This window comes from Nematostella vectensis, chromosome 5 (genome assembly GCF_932526225.1).
Source record: "Nematostella vectensis chromosome 5, jaNemVect1.1, whole genome shotgun sequence".
NCBI classification, from domain to species: domain Eukaryota; kingdom Metazoa; phylum Cnidaria; class Anthozoa; order Actiniaria; family Edwardsiidae; genus Nematostella; species Nematostella vectensis.
The window spans coordinates 15,058,575-15,072,585 of record NC_064038.1 but is presented as its reverse complement, the minus strand read 5'-3'; the positions used below and the strand labels follow the sequence as shown (position 1 = coordinate 15,072,585).

The following is a 14,011-nucleotide window of genomic DNA, read 5'->3' as shown; positions in this document are numbered from 1 at the left end:
TTAACCCAATACCCTGTTAAAGAGCCACTGCCAGCCGCCATTTTGCCACCCTAGAGTAATACCAAGTGTGAGAAAGCATCCATTTCCATCGACTGGTTTAGGAAAACTATTACGATATTTCCCTTGAGAATTTAGTAGACGATGGTTATTACAAAATGTCATTACAAAAAAAAAAACGATTTTTATTGATACCGATATTTATAGAGTAACCATACCGGTGTTAATGGATTAACCATACCGGTATTATTTGAGTAACCATACCGGTATCATTTGAGTAACCATACCGGTATCGATGGAGTAACCATACCGGTATCGATAGAGTAACCATACCGGTATCATTGGAGTAACCATACCGGTATCATTGGAGTAACCATACCGGTATCATAAGAGTAACCATACCGGTATCATTGGAATAACCATACCGGTATTTATGGATTAACCATACCGGTATCGATGGAGTAACCATACCGGTATCAATAAAGTAACCATACCGAAATTAATAGAGTAACCATACAGGTATCGAATCATACAGGTGTCAAACATGATAACGCTAGTTCTGTTACAGTTCATATCGCAAGCGTGGGAGCCGCCAACTTTATCCAAAACTTTTTATTGAAATGACGACATTACGATATTGCGGATCTTATTTAGGATGGGTCAGAAGTGACCTTTGTTTGAATTCCAAACCTGTTTGAAAGCCTGTACCCAGCAAACGGACAACTCTGTACAAAGGACATTGCGAGTGATCATTAAATAGCCTGAGGGGAGGAGGGGGAGGGAAAGGGGAGTAGGGGGGAGGAGGGGATTAGGTAAGAGTGTTTGACTCGGGAAACCTTAAATTTTCAGTGCCTCCCCTTGAGTGTAACACTTATTTTTAGTTTAAAATTTTTTGGTTCCCCCATTTTAACTGCCAGCAGGATTTCAGTAGAACTCATAAAAAAATCAGAGCTCCTTCTTAGAGAAACCATCTTCTTTTAACACTTTTCCCTTTGGGTGGGTAAACCATCTCTCTTCCGGATCACTTCGCATATCTGGAACACGTAGGACGATATCATCGTCCTCATTATATCGTCTTACAATTTTCGTAATCGTAGTCGATGTTCGTTTATCGTCTACGATTTAACATCGTGGACGATTTACGTAGATTCAAACTGACTCGGGATTGGGATTTACAATAGCATCTACGTTTACGATTTATCTGGTTGGGGGGACCGTTATAGGGGAGATGCTCAGGCTCTGTGGCTTTGTTGGCTTTCATACAAGGGCACCAAAATATAATGTGCATTCGACTCTACACCTCATTGAACAGTTGAACGGGCGCTTCACACGGGGAACACCCCATACAAGAGACACCAGCAATTAATGTGCATTCGTATTCTTCAAAGAACACAAAACATGGAACTACCAGATCTGTCTGAGAAGCCATTAAAATGCAACGCCTGATTGGCTAAACAACTGAATCGCTTGCGCTGATTGGTTATACTTCGCACATGTGATAAAAGCTATACGGTATCCTGATTGGCTGTAAAGCTCTTTTTCACATGGAAAAATATAGCATACTGGTTTCTACAACGGATCTTTACGTAAAAAGATTCTCGTTATACGTGTAATAAAAGGAAATAATCGGAAGAACATTGAATCCGCCCCCCCCCCCCCCTATTTTTAAGCCTTTGCTTCGGCCCCCTCTTTCTGGAGCTCCTAAATCCGCCCCTGTTTTATATCTGTCTTGAAAGTACGGCAGGTGTATTTTTATGTCCCGAAAATCTCCAAATTCAAAATTCGTCAGCTAAATGATGTAGAATGAGGATTTTTCCGTTCTGGTGTTCCCAACCGTAACGATTCTCATCTGCCCCCACGAAGTCATTTCTGAGTATGCAAATTGCATCGTGCTAATCTCTTTTTTATCACGAGTTATTCGCTTGCACGATTGTTTACATGGCAAATCGCTTCGAATCCTGCAAAGTCAACCCAAACGAACAAAAATAAATCCACTCCACAGCAGACTTAACATATCGTTAAATAGAACTCAATCTCAGCGACCCTTGCATTATACTTACTTCAACTCGTTGTTCTGTCAAGTGACACTTGTTAAACGTTCCGATCGATTTGACATGGGTCTGGCACTGTCCATACTATTAGCAATGTTAGTTTGATCATGTCTGTGCACGAAAAACATCCAAAGACATCATCTCAACCAGAACAGTTTACATGGGGCAGTCGCAGAGGGAATGCTTCATATTCGGACGACGTGTGCACTAAGACTCGCCGCTGTCGGCTGTAATCAAACGAACAACCGAACCAATGTCCTATATGGATGACGACACTGGTTTATCTTAAGCGTTGGAGGTTAAATTAATACAATTACACAATAAAAGAGCCGCTAATTCCCGCGTTTTAGCATAGGCATGCAAAGGGCCATGTTTCCATAGCAACACTGCCTTATTACTGAAGTGTTGGCTGTTTTAATACTTAGTTTAAAGGTCCACTGTCGAAAGCTGCGGGTTGTGGTACCAAGGACTTTTAAAAAAAGGCATAAATGAACAAAACATTAAACAATGACGTATTGTCACAAAACAAATAGAAAAATTAAACGAGAAAAGAACCCATTATCAAACGATTTCTTCTCTTTGACGTATTTTTCTGCCTTAGGTATCGATACTTGTCTAAGATTAAAACAAAGCAAATCTCGTTCAAGTTCCATTATTTTGACGTGTGGGATTAGTCGAAGGCCACAACGAATTCACATAAAAAACGAAGCATCAAACGCTGCCATCAGCTAAGCAATCTGCCCATACGGCTACCAAAAGCTGAGTAGCTCTATCCCAATGGCTTATTTGGCTAAGCGAATACAAGACTTTGGGGGTTACGAAACCAGCTCTTTTATGTCCACGTATGTTTACTTGACAAATTCCACGCATTCCTTCGATTTCACGTTAATTTGCACAATCATACCGAGGTTAATCAGAAAATACGAAACCCTCACAAGGAATGACTGAGGTTTTAACGAAAATGAAATGTCCGGAAACGCGATTTAGCTAGAACCCACGAAATGTGCTCGCAAGTTTATGATCTTCAAGAAGAAGGGGGGGGGGGGAAGGTTATGATAAAAAAATAGTCATGTATTTAAGCAGTGCCATATACACATAGATTGCACTCGAAAATCTTGTGTCGGTAACCCGCGGTGGCGTTATTTGAAATAGGTGTATACACTATTTGCCTTTGTTGCTTTACAATTCAATGGTATAAATTCCTAGTCGGTCGCCGGTTTTCGTTTAAACCCTTCAGGGCTCTTTGTAGTTCTCTATTTTTACGCAAGTTTTTCTCAAGTGTTTGCATGCACGTCATAAAAGCAAATGATTCCCTGTATAGTAGCTTGCTGATGCAGTGCGCCCGATAGATAAAGTATTCTACGCTCAAACTTGAGCGTATATTATATCAATGCCCATAGGCGGGTAAATGGTGATATGTGCTCGAGTCTTTACAAGCTCCCTTCCCTCCCCTCCCCCATGCAAAACCCTATTTGTGGGTCCTGAAAAAGGGGACAAATGATCGAATGTCAAACAAAAGTCTGCAATCCCATTGTTTTATAGCTATTTCAATTTAGTAGCTTGCTGATGCAGTGCGCCCGATAGATAAAGTATTCTACGCTCAAACTTGAGCGTATATTATATCAATGCCCATAGGCGGGTAAATGGTGATATGTGCTCGAGTCTTTACAAGCTCCCTTCCCTCCCCTCCCCCATGCAAAACCCTATTTGTGGGTCCTGAAAAAGGGGACAAATGATCGAATGTCAAACAAAAGTCTGCAATCCCATTGTTTTATAGCTATTTCAATTTGATTAACGAGGTTTTCTAGGCAAGAGATATTTTAAAAAAAAAACAAGACGGACTAAATCGTAAACTGTTTATCGCACAATTACACCATGGCAAAGGCCTGTACCTCTCCCGAAAGGAGCTCAATCAAGCTATCAAATTAAATCTGTGTAAACATTGATCGCTCGACTCTCTACTTTTCATATATAGTTACTTGACTGTGTTAAGGAAGGCTAATCCAATCACGCAGCCCGCCGGTTAGAATCCATACTCATCGGCTAATACAAGCAAGTAACTGAGAAACTTTCAATCAAATATCGCCAATAAAGTATCACACTTCATTTGTGGAAGGTTATTTTGAAGTCTTATTGCAAAGGCAGTTGTTCCCTGCTAGCAGAGGCCTCTTTTCTCTGTACTTCGCTGGGCAGCCTCTGCTAGCAGGGAAAGGCAGTTGCATTTTTATTATAAATAATAACAAAGATTGGGTTATCGACATTAACTGCTATATTGTTAGTAATAGATTTACCTTTCTTTATCACATGCTTGGTAATAATGCTCACAGGCGTACAGCAGAGCTGTCTTTTTTGTTTATCATTTTAGGAGCAAAAATGTCTTGTAGTAAAGATAAGTAAAAGGTAGAAGTATGGTTAGCATCCACATGTCAGTACAACGCGATGCTTTAGACCAAAAGCAATGACGGGTCAATGAGCTAAGCATTATACATATTTGATTGTTAACTAGGAACTGTCATTAGTTTTGCATTCAATTTCGTTTAGCGTGGGAAAGAAATGCGTGCATCGATCAGGTAATCAACCCGTACAATAAATACCCTTCCCGCTGGGATTGCTGGGAGATTTATTTAGTTAATGAGTCCGCGGCTTATTTTACAAGTCCCCGCGATGAAGTTGCCTTCCGGCTCCTTGTTCATGTTTAACGTAACTTTTAAAGTTTTAAAGTAACTTTTAGAGATCTTCGCCTCCTTTTCGCCCTTCCGTCTACTTTTAAACCACATATCAATATTTGGGTAACCTTAAATCTCGCTCGGCCAATCTCTTGGAGGCCTGGGTCTAAGGGCTTTTCAAGACTTGTGTGATAAAGATTTGACCAAGCGATCAAGTTTTTTGGACACATTTTTGCCTCGAGTCTCAAATTGAAAGGAATCAGCATTTTTCACCATGTTTTCTGGAGATCAGGGAGCGGGAAAACTTTAGCTCTTCTAAATATGGGCATCAATGCCCATATAAGGCAATGCATACGAAGGACACTATCCGTGGGGAATATGTTTGGTATGAAGAGAGATGTCAGGCCCGTACCCAGGGGGGTGCAAACGGTGCGAACGCAGCCCCCCCTCCCCCCACAACGGCCAAACGTCCACTGTCTGTTCGCAATAGACGTGCTATTAGTAAATAAAACTAAAAATCATAAGCTAGGTCACTCTGGTATGTAGCCAAATCCGACAATAAACGTCCCCGTGAAATACTGCAAAGGCATAAAAAATCCCATTTTGTTTTCTCGGAGGTGGTTAGATTTTTATCAGAGAACTCCCTCCCCCCCCCCCCCCCCCCTCCCCCACGGAAAAATTAGGTCCAGTTTTTCGGATTTCGCTGTGATGTGATTTCGCTTCTTGGATTCCCAAACCTCCAGATTATCCTGCGGAGTAGAGGCGAGAGATCTCTGTGGAGTTTCAACGGAAATAAAGAACAAAACCACACTCGCCCTATTCTTCGCGAAACGCTTGCTATGCAGGCTACTGTGATGGTGCCATTTTAAACTTTCTCAGCCTTCCGCTAGCCTATGGCCTCCCAATTGGCTGGGGGACTGGAAACTAACGTCAAGTTTACATTTTTTTTGTAGCTAATGAGCCAAGGTGAATCTCATCCGTAGTTTTTGTTAAAAGACGTGGCATTTTCTTGAAAGGAGAGTAGTTCTATAATATATACTTACAATAGTTTACAAACAGACTAGACTTTTGAACATCAATTTCTGTGGAACGAAGCAGATGCAACAAAAGATGCAAATAGACTAGACCATTCAGATGATCGGTTGATGTTTTTTGTACATCTTACATAAAAACCGCCCTTTAATCCGACCTTTGCAAGCGCCTTAGGTTCCTTTGTTAAATTGCGACTAAAACAAAAGGATCCTTTAAACACGAGGTTCCGCTATAAAAGGGAAAGCTCCTCCCACCCCAGACTCAAGAACAATCAGTTATCAATCAGCCGTCAATGAGTCAACATGTCAGGACAATTGCTCTAAGCGCTAAATTCAAATTTCATATTCTAAACCAAAATAAATATCATTCCTAGAGTTGTCCATCTAAAACTGTTTCTATCTATCGTAAAATAATGCTATACCAATACACAGCGCGAGAATAATTTATGCAGGTGCGCTAGATTATGGATAGCGCAAATTTAAAATTTTGCACCGAAAACGTGAGTGCAAAGCAAATAACAAATTTAACAATCTCTTAACACAACTGTCTTGTTACCTGTGCAAAAATAGTTTTATTCCAGCCGACTAAGGCTCAGAAATAAGCAATTTTACAGGAGGCTTATAATTTGTGACTGCTAGCGTTGCAGTGTTCTAATTATAATTGCAAATTCGAGCCCGCGGGTTGGAGGGGCTCTCCCTGTTATAGCGGAACCTCGTGTCTAAGAAGTACCGAAGATGGGATTGTGACGGTTCGCGCGCCGAAACATAAACAGATAAAGAAAATTAAGCTTTTACGCGCTCTCGTCGATTGGCCTATTACAAAGAGACTTTCAACATAACAGTATATAAAGCTGTAGTTCTATCAAAGGAAGATTGCAAAAACATGAAATTGGCCAGCACGCGCCATTCTTTTTCGCGCATGTCCAATACCTCATCCACGGGAACCCAGAGCGTCGAGGTCACAGCCGCAAAATTAAACGAGGCGAACGAGGTCGGCGGGAGAAAAGAGAAAGGAGTGGAAGACATCTTTTACCTCCTTTCTCTCCTTTTCCGCCCCCTTATCCCTCCGTCGTCTCGTTGCCGCCCCTCGATACGATGATGCCGCCAGTACATGACAATCTCCTGTCTCCTTTGCAGTCTAACTTTGAAAAACCTGAGCCGCGTAGGACTTGTTCAGGTATTGGACTCGTCCCTTTACTCTGGTTCCAGAGCCTCGAAAGTCTCTCTAGTTAGAGGCCAGCGAGCTTCTGGCCACTAAATAGAGAGACGTTTGAGGCTCCTGGAACCAGACTATTGTCCTTTTATTTCTGTGAAACAACTCATATTCTCGGTCATCTCAGATAAAACGATATGCTTTATTTACAATTTATGCGGTAGCACAACAAAAGTTTTCTGAGATTAGGATATGTGTTTCTATTCGTCCTCTCTTACCGTATAGCAATTATAAGATAAATATATTAAAAATTAAAACGTACCTTTTAGCGACTTAGATGTTATTAATATTTAAACACTTAACTGATTGTAATATTTGTTTGCTTTTGGGAATATATTTAAGCGATTTGTTATCTGTCTTTCCAACAGAAAGACAGATTTGTTATCTGTCTTTCCAACAGAAAGACAGATTTGTTATCTGTCTTTCCAACAGAAATATTTTGCAAAATATATGCAACAAAAATATAAAAAAGATGAAGATTATAATATTACCTGCCTATTATTATTGTTCGGACACCCAGGTTAAACAATCACCTACCGTGTCAGACTGAATATCAATTAAAACTGTTATTATAGTGATAGCAAGTCATTGCCATGACAACGTCACACAACAGTGCACCGCTCTCTCACAAACTCGACACGAATTCCTTCAAACTCAAGCGTTCATCGTGTATTAGTGCAGGATTCCTGCTCTATCGAGACACATTATGACAAAGAAGTGTATCTGTCAGATCTGCAGTTGTGGGTAAGTGTTAACTCCTTATCGTTTTAAGCTACGCGCTATCGAGCGACTTTTACTTTTACCAACTAAAAGCACAGCTTGTGTTGTTATCTCTATCCCGCGTGATTTTGTATTCTGAGGCTGAAAATCTAATATTTCCTGCTTCATATCCCTTGTTTTTACTTCAAATACTCTTAGGAGAGAATATTAGTTCCGTAGTGTGTGATAAAAACCGATAGAAGCTAATGTCTGTAACTTTTGACAATGAATTTATTATTGCTCTGAACACCTTCGGAAAGCCATTTAGGAGTTATTCATCACAAGTCAACGAGTGCGAATCATTCTGGGATTTGCTTTTCCGGATATAAGAGGTGCAAGTGCAGATTTAGTCAGAGCTAGAAGCGAATTTCAATTATATTACCATCTTCATAATCGTAAAGTGTCGAATTCATGACCTTCTGTCTGATCGTTGCCAAGAGCGACACATACTAATAACATGGTACCAGTACGATTTTACAAGGAGAGCCCTTACATAAGGTGCCATGAAAGAATATCCTTTGGCGTATTTTTAATTAAAACTGGATGAGACGCGCTATTTGACTTTATAATTTATGGCACATGAAAGTTTGCGACCGTTCCTAAGTTAACGGTGATAATTGAAGATGGTAACTTTGCCATTACCGGTAGCTCTGATTTCTTATCTGTCTTTGAACAATACGCTCGAATACAAGTCCTAAAATCGTCTTTACTGTCTCAGTAACCAAGGGCAACTGCTTTGTGCAATCCGTTTTGTACATCATTGTATTATTTCTGCTATCGTGCTGTAATTTATAATTGTTTTGGTAGGTCATCCCTTTTTTTTGAGCTTCTTGTCTAAGACTTTTCTGTTTCGATGATAAATATTTCGATGACTTTAATATGGAAGGCGTGAATAAGCAGATTGTGCCTATCGAGTGACGATAAGGCCACACAAAAATACTTTGCTTCTGGTCGCGTTACTTCATCCGCGAGGAGAATAAACCCAGAGAAAATATTGATTTGATTTTGTACATTATGCCGTAATGATTGGAATGGAGGTAAATATTTTTGTTGCTAAAAAAGGTGATCATGAGAATAATTTTATAGAAAAGGAATAATTATCCAGCTACAAAAATTCTAATATGATTTCATAGCAGCATCAAATACTTGCTTTCCTCGAGATATCATTTATATTATATGTTTAGCTTTTATTTATTTTTACACGAAAAATTCCGACATGGCTTCAAAGTCACGAGAAAAGAAAAAAAAAATCACGTAAATCGAACAGCCCTTTACGCCGCCCGGCGTTATTCTAGGGGCGGATTCTAGATTTCTTTATCAGAAAGGGGATTGCGGGGTTCCAACACGAAAAAGTAAGAGTAAATACATAAATGAGTGGCTCTTTTTATAGCATTTTTCTTTAAAATGAGGGGGAGGCAACCCCTCCCCTTTATTTGGCGCGGTAATTTCTAGATGGTGCTATCACTGATCGCTATAGGTCTGTCTGACCGCTACTAGTTAGATAGTTAAAAGGGTACTTCCGACACATAGTAATTCTAGGTTTCCTACGTTATCGAGGTCACCGCGAAAACATTGCTTCCTCAGTGTCTGTTAGTTTGTATGACATATAAATATATATTTCCCTTGAATTATACGTATGAAGTTGGATCATTAAAAATTCCGAGCTCCGCCGTTTTCTTATGCTACCAGACATACACACAAATTTCTATTTCATAATACAGTCAAGATAATTTTACGCGTGCCTGAACTTACCTTTCTGCGCAGACTCGAGTGATATTCAACGCTTCTAATTGGCTGTCGCAAAATTGATTAAAATATCTAGTCCCACAACTCAAGCAAAATCCAAAAGAAAGATATATCTCTTTGTGCTAGGTATCAATACTGAATCGATTTAATCTTTAGTCAGTTTAGCATGGGATTTTAGTGACCTATATCTGATCAAAGCTGAGATGAAACGTCACCGAGCTTTGGGTTGTACGCACTAAGGTATTCAAATGTTGCGTCAAAAAGCTTTCGCTTTCTTTACCAAGATTAAAAATTGAGTGTTTTGTAGGGGCGTCTCAGCATCTTTTCAGCGTCCAAACGAAGCTATTTCTATGTTCACTCCTTTCAACGTTCTTCGAATTCCTATATATCTGTTCTTTGATTGTTAGGAGTGAATGTTAATTAAGTGTTTGCTGTAAGTAAACGCCCATTTCGTTGATAAAAAAAATTAAAACCCCCCAAAAATCTATCAGACACGGGGGAGGGGGTCCATATATGGTAAAGACACGGGGGAGGGGTTCCTTATATGGTAAATTCCCCCGTTCGCTTTGAATGGCTGATTGGAGTTTGTGGAGACTTGTCTACACATAAAGCTAGAAATGAGGAACAATAGCTATATAGTGAGCTCTATTTATTTGATATTTTGATCTTTTGCAATAGCGACTTGAACTTGATCTTATGCTTGTCTTTTTCGCACAATAATATAACATATACAATTAAAAAGTCACTTTTATGCTAGAGTACCGTCTGTTGTCTGTAAAAGTGGGTTTATCTGAAGCATTCAACATAGGAAAATTACAGGAAGTTGATGTCCCCGCGGGGGGGGGGGGGGGGGGGGAGTTGCAATCCATAAATACCCTTGGGACCAGAGACTCCGAACTTCGCGGCGAGAACGATTTGAGCGAAGCGAAACGTGTCTGTATCGGTGCCCCCCCCCCCCCCCCCCCCCCCCCCCCACGCTCCAATAATTGGAGGCCTGCTACGGCTATGTATTGTATTTGTGCAGTTGAATAGGCAAGATTGGCTATTTTATTACTCTGCAAATGCGAAAAAAGTGTGCTTTTTATAATGCCATTGTTGAGATTTGATTTTTATCCCCGTATTATATCGTGAAAAGATTTTCGATTACTAGAAGACCCGAAAATTCGGTTCTAGTTTTGAGGAGAGCAAAAAATCACGTTCACGATGAAGGGATAAGAAAGCTCAAAAGTAGCTCGAATTGTCTGTGGGGTGTCTTGTGCTTACAAGACAGTTAGTTTCAAGCTTGATACTAAGCAAACTAGCAGGGAGTCTTCTCCCGAATGACTGTAAATTGGGATCAGATCCAAGGTAAATCGAACTCAGTAAGAATTATGTAGGTAGGGATTCGAGTAATCCGAGTTCGAGTAAGGGTAGTGTAGTGACGTGGTGGAGCATGTTTGACCATTTCATCAGGGCAAATTCTAGTCGACCAAACTGCACAGCAAAGCAGTTTTATCACAAAATTTAAGCGGTCTTAGGTCAACGTTCCTTTGATACAATAAAAATATCATTTTTATTATTTCGTTTAGAACAAGATGGGTTTCTTATAACAAACACCATATTTTTACTGTTTTAAACAAAAGAATTAATATTAGCTGTGGAACAATTAACAAATAATGCGGATAAATATTACTGTGTTCCGAGCCATTTCTATTTCAAATTAACTAAAGCTATAAAAGCTATTGTGGCTTTTGCCCTATTGTTACTATTTTTTTACAGATAACAGCAATTGACAATCGTTTATCTTAGTCTACCTAAGTAAAATAGTAAAACAATTAAGAAGTTTATTTTATAGTTGTGTTCTTACTTACGTTCGATTTTTGTACTGATATCTGACTGGTGGTGCTTCTTGGGAATTCTTGTGAATGTGTTAACTGTTACGATGCTTACCTTTAATATTCCGTTTCCAATCCACGATTATTTTTCTTTGTTTTGTATCGGCAACTCAAGCATCAGCATAAGTTTATTTTTTGTACGCGTGCTTTCAACACTGCCCGTTTCTTCATTGCACTTCAGTGGCTTTTCGAGTATAAGCCAATGAGAGCGGGTCCTCTAAGTGATAACCAATCAGAGACCACTTTACCATCTGAACTGACAGAAACCCAGTTTAGTGTCCTTCCCAAAGAATTTGTCCTTGGAACTCTTAGCTGTGCGAAAAGCGTTGGGGCACAGTAACCTTTGTGCATATAATGTTTGAAGGGGAAAAGCCAAAAATTGGCAGACGGAGATAAAGGAGTATTCCTAAACAGGACCTCGTGGGTCATGTGATATAAAGTGTTTTTGTAATTAAGTTATGCTTGAACTTCTATAGATACCGAAAATCGATAACCTTTTTATCACGTTTATAAAAAATGAATGGCCTCAAATAACTTTTCTAAAATAGCAAAGAACTTTGTCACGCTCTTTTTTGTCATTCAGTGAGTGTTGTCGTATTTCTAGTTCGCTGCTGATATTCTTTTTTCTGTTGTTGTTGTTTAATACTATATACCGAGATTTGCACTTGATTATTGCTTACTTTTATACAATAGTAAACATGATGAGTGTTTTGATACTTTTTGGTTGTTTATTTCTACATCCGTCCATAACTTAGTGCGAAAAAATTCACCGCTTCACTAAACTACAAATGTTGGCTCTCATACCAAAAGACAGCGTAGGGGAATGTCGGTTAATAGCATATCTATCTAACCCTGATAATCTACATCTATCTACAGTATTCGGTGCTCCTTTCGTCATCAAACCGATTCTTACTGACAATAATTGATTTTCAGTTTGAATGGCTGTACGATAGCTGTATCTTGGGGAAAAAAGTTGTCTTAACAAACTGTTTCAAAAAGGCAAATGTTTCTTGGCGCAAATGTGAAATCTATATTGCAAATCTCTGTATGACTATAAAGTCAACAGTTTTATCTTAAAAACTCGGAAAGTGGTAATTAAGTCATTGACACGTGCAATATTTCTTTCATGGTTTACGATAAAAAAGGAATCTCCGATAAACTTGCAGTACATTCCTGTGGCTTAGTCATAGCTTACTATTACGGTAAACAAACTCATATCATTCATTAACTGTCGCTTTAACCGTGAATAGGGCAGTTTCCGTTTAAAATTACGGTTGTAATTTCGTCTTGCATTTCTGTCTTGTTTGACGTTTTAAGGTGTTTTGTAACGCTAACAATGTCGCGTGACATCAGCGGTGCTAAGTCACGCTTGTCGTGTTGTGTTACGTTTATGTTTTTTTCAGTAGACAGTGCTGAATAACCTATGCGCATGCACGTGCTCTGGCGAAAAAAAAGCACAATCATAATGTCATAAAGAGGGGGTCATAAAGAAAATTGTAGCCTTGGGTTTGGTCTAGTTTTCTTAGCATTCGCCAAAATGTGACAGTTCGCCGGTAAAAAACCGCCATTTCAAAACAAAAGGGCTGGTTTAACCGCGCGGTACTGGAACTAGTCTTGCGTTTTTCAGCACTAGCCTTGCAGTATTGTTTGACGCTTACTGTTTTGTGTGACGCTCTGTTGTGTGACAGTTACCGTGTGTTATGTCGGTTGTGTGACAGATTCGGTGTTATGTTGTGACAATTGTTGTGTGGCACTGGCTCACAAATTTAAGAAAGTAACAGGGCGCTATTTTCACATTTCATTAATAAGATAATCTATGCCCTTTTGGTAGATTGAAATATTATCATTTTATCTTAAACAGGCGGCACCGTTGTCCACACGGCTCTTCTGATCCTAACCGGGTTATTAACAAAGAACGCGAAGACAAATGCAGTGTTACCGAGTACAAGGGAAATTACCATCGCAAAAGCGCCCAACGAGGTCCATTCCACCGCCCCAGGGACCTTCTACACCCTGAAGGGGACATCCCAGATAACACCACTAGCAAAACGTCTTACATAACGCACGAAGTTAGCCCCCCGAAGAAAAAAGAGCCCGAAAAGTATGTCCCTAATCCTAACAGGTTTGTGACTGTTTCTGAGAATAAGGACCATTACCGGGGCTCAAGGGCCCCGCCAGCGAGAATGAACCCGTACCTAAAGGGCATAACCATGCGAGTTCCCTCGGCGCAGATTCAGTACATGTCCACATCACATGGAGACTACAGAACGTGGAAACCCGAACCGTTAGAGAAAATCTCGCGCAGTAAAACATACGCCCCGCCCGAACAGCCATTCAACGAGACTTCAATACATAGACAGGACTTCATGAGGTTTAATCAACCTCCAAGACCGACAGCTCGGCAACCAGACAAGATCAGGATGTCCGGATCCATGGACAAGACTACGACTAATCTCACGTACTTCACGCCCAAGAGATCCCCCCCTAAGATGGAGAAGAAGAGGGATGAGTATGTCGCCCCAGAGCAACCATTTCAGCAGCACGTCAATCTTCAAGACAGACTACCAGGATTTCCGCAACGCCCCTAAAGCCGCGATGTATCGGCCAATTAGCGACCTCTTTGCGACAGACAAGCCCATGCAGAGGGAAACCACTAAGAATGCTGATTTCCAGC

General features: G+C 40.1%; 2 protein-coding genes across 4 annotated transcripts in view; one reads left to right on the top strand and one right to left on the bottom strand.

Annotated features, from left to right (window-relative positions):
* The window catches only part of LOC5507846 (thrombospondin type-1 domain-containing protein 4), a 41,421-nt gene extending 29,661 nt beyond the window's left edge, over positions 1–11,760 (bottom strand). The window contains exon 1 of one of the 3 annotated variants that reach the window (XM_048727700.1): positions 11,393–11,760. The gene's annotated coding sequence lies outside the window, so the exon portion shown is untranslated. Of the gene's footprint in view, positions 1–2,057; positions 2,330–4,339; positions 4,487–11,392 lie in introns of those variants that run through there. The other 2 variants (XM_048727697.1, XM_048727696.1) reach the window with 2 other exon arrangements.
* LOC5507842 (stabilizer of axonemal microtubules 1) overlaps positions 7,545–14,011 on the top strand; it is a 6,748-nt gene continuing 281 nt past the window's right edge. The window contains 3 exon segments of the mRNA XM_048727299.1: positions 7,545–7,702; positions 13,199–13,868; positions 13,870–14,009. Coding sequence (XP_048583256.1) covers positions 7,665–7,702; positions 13,199–13,868; positions 13,870–14,009 — 848 coding nt within the window. The 5' untranslated portion in view covers positions 7,545–7,664.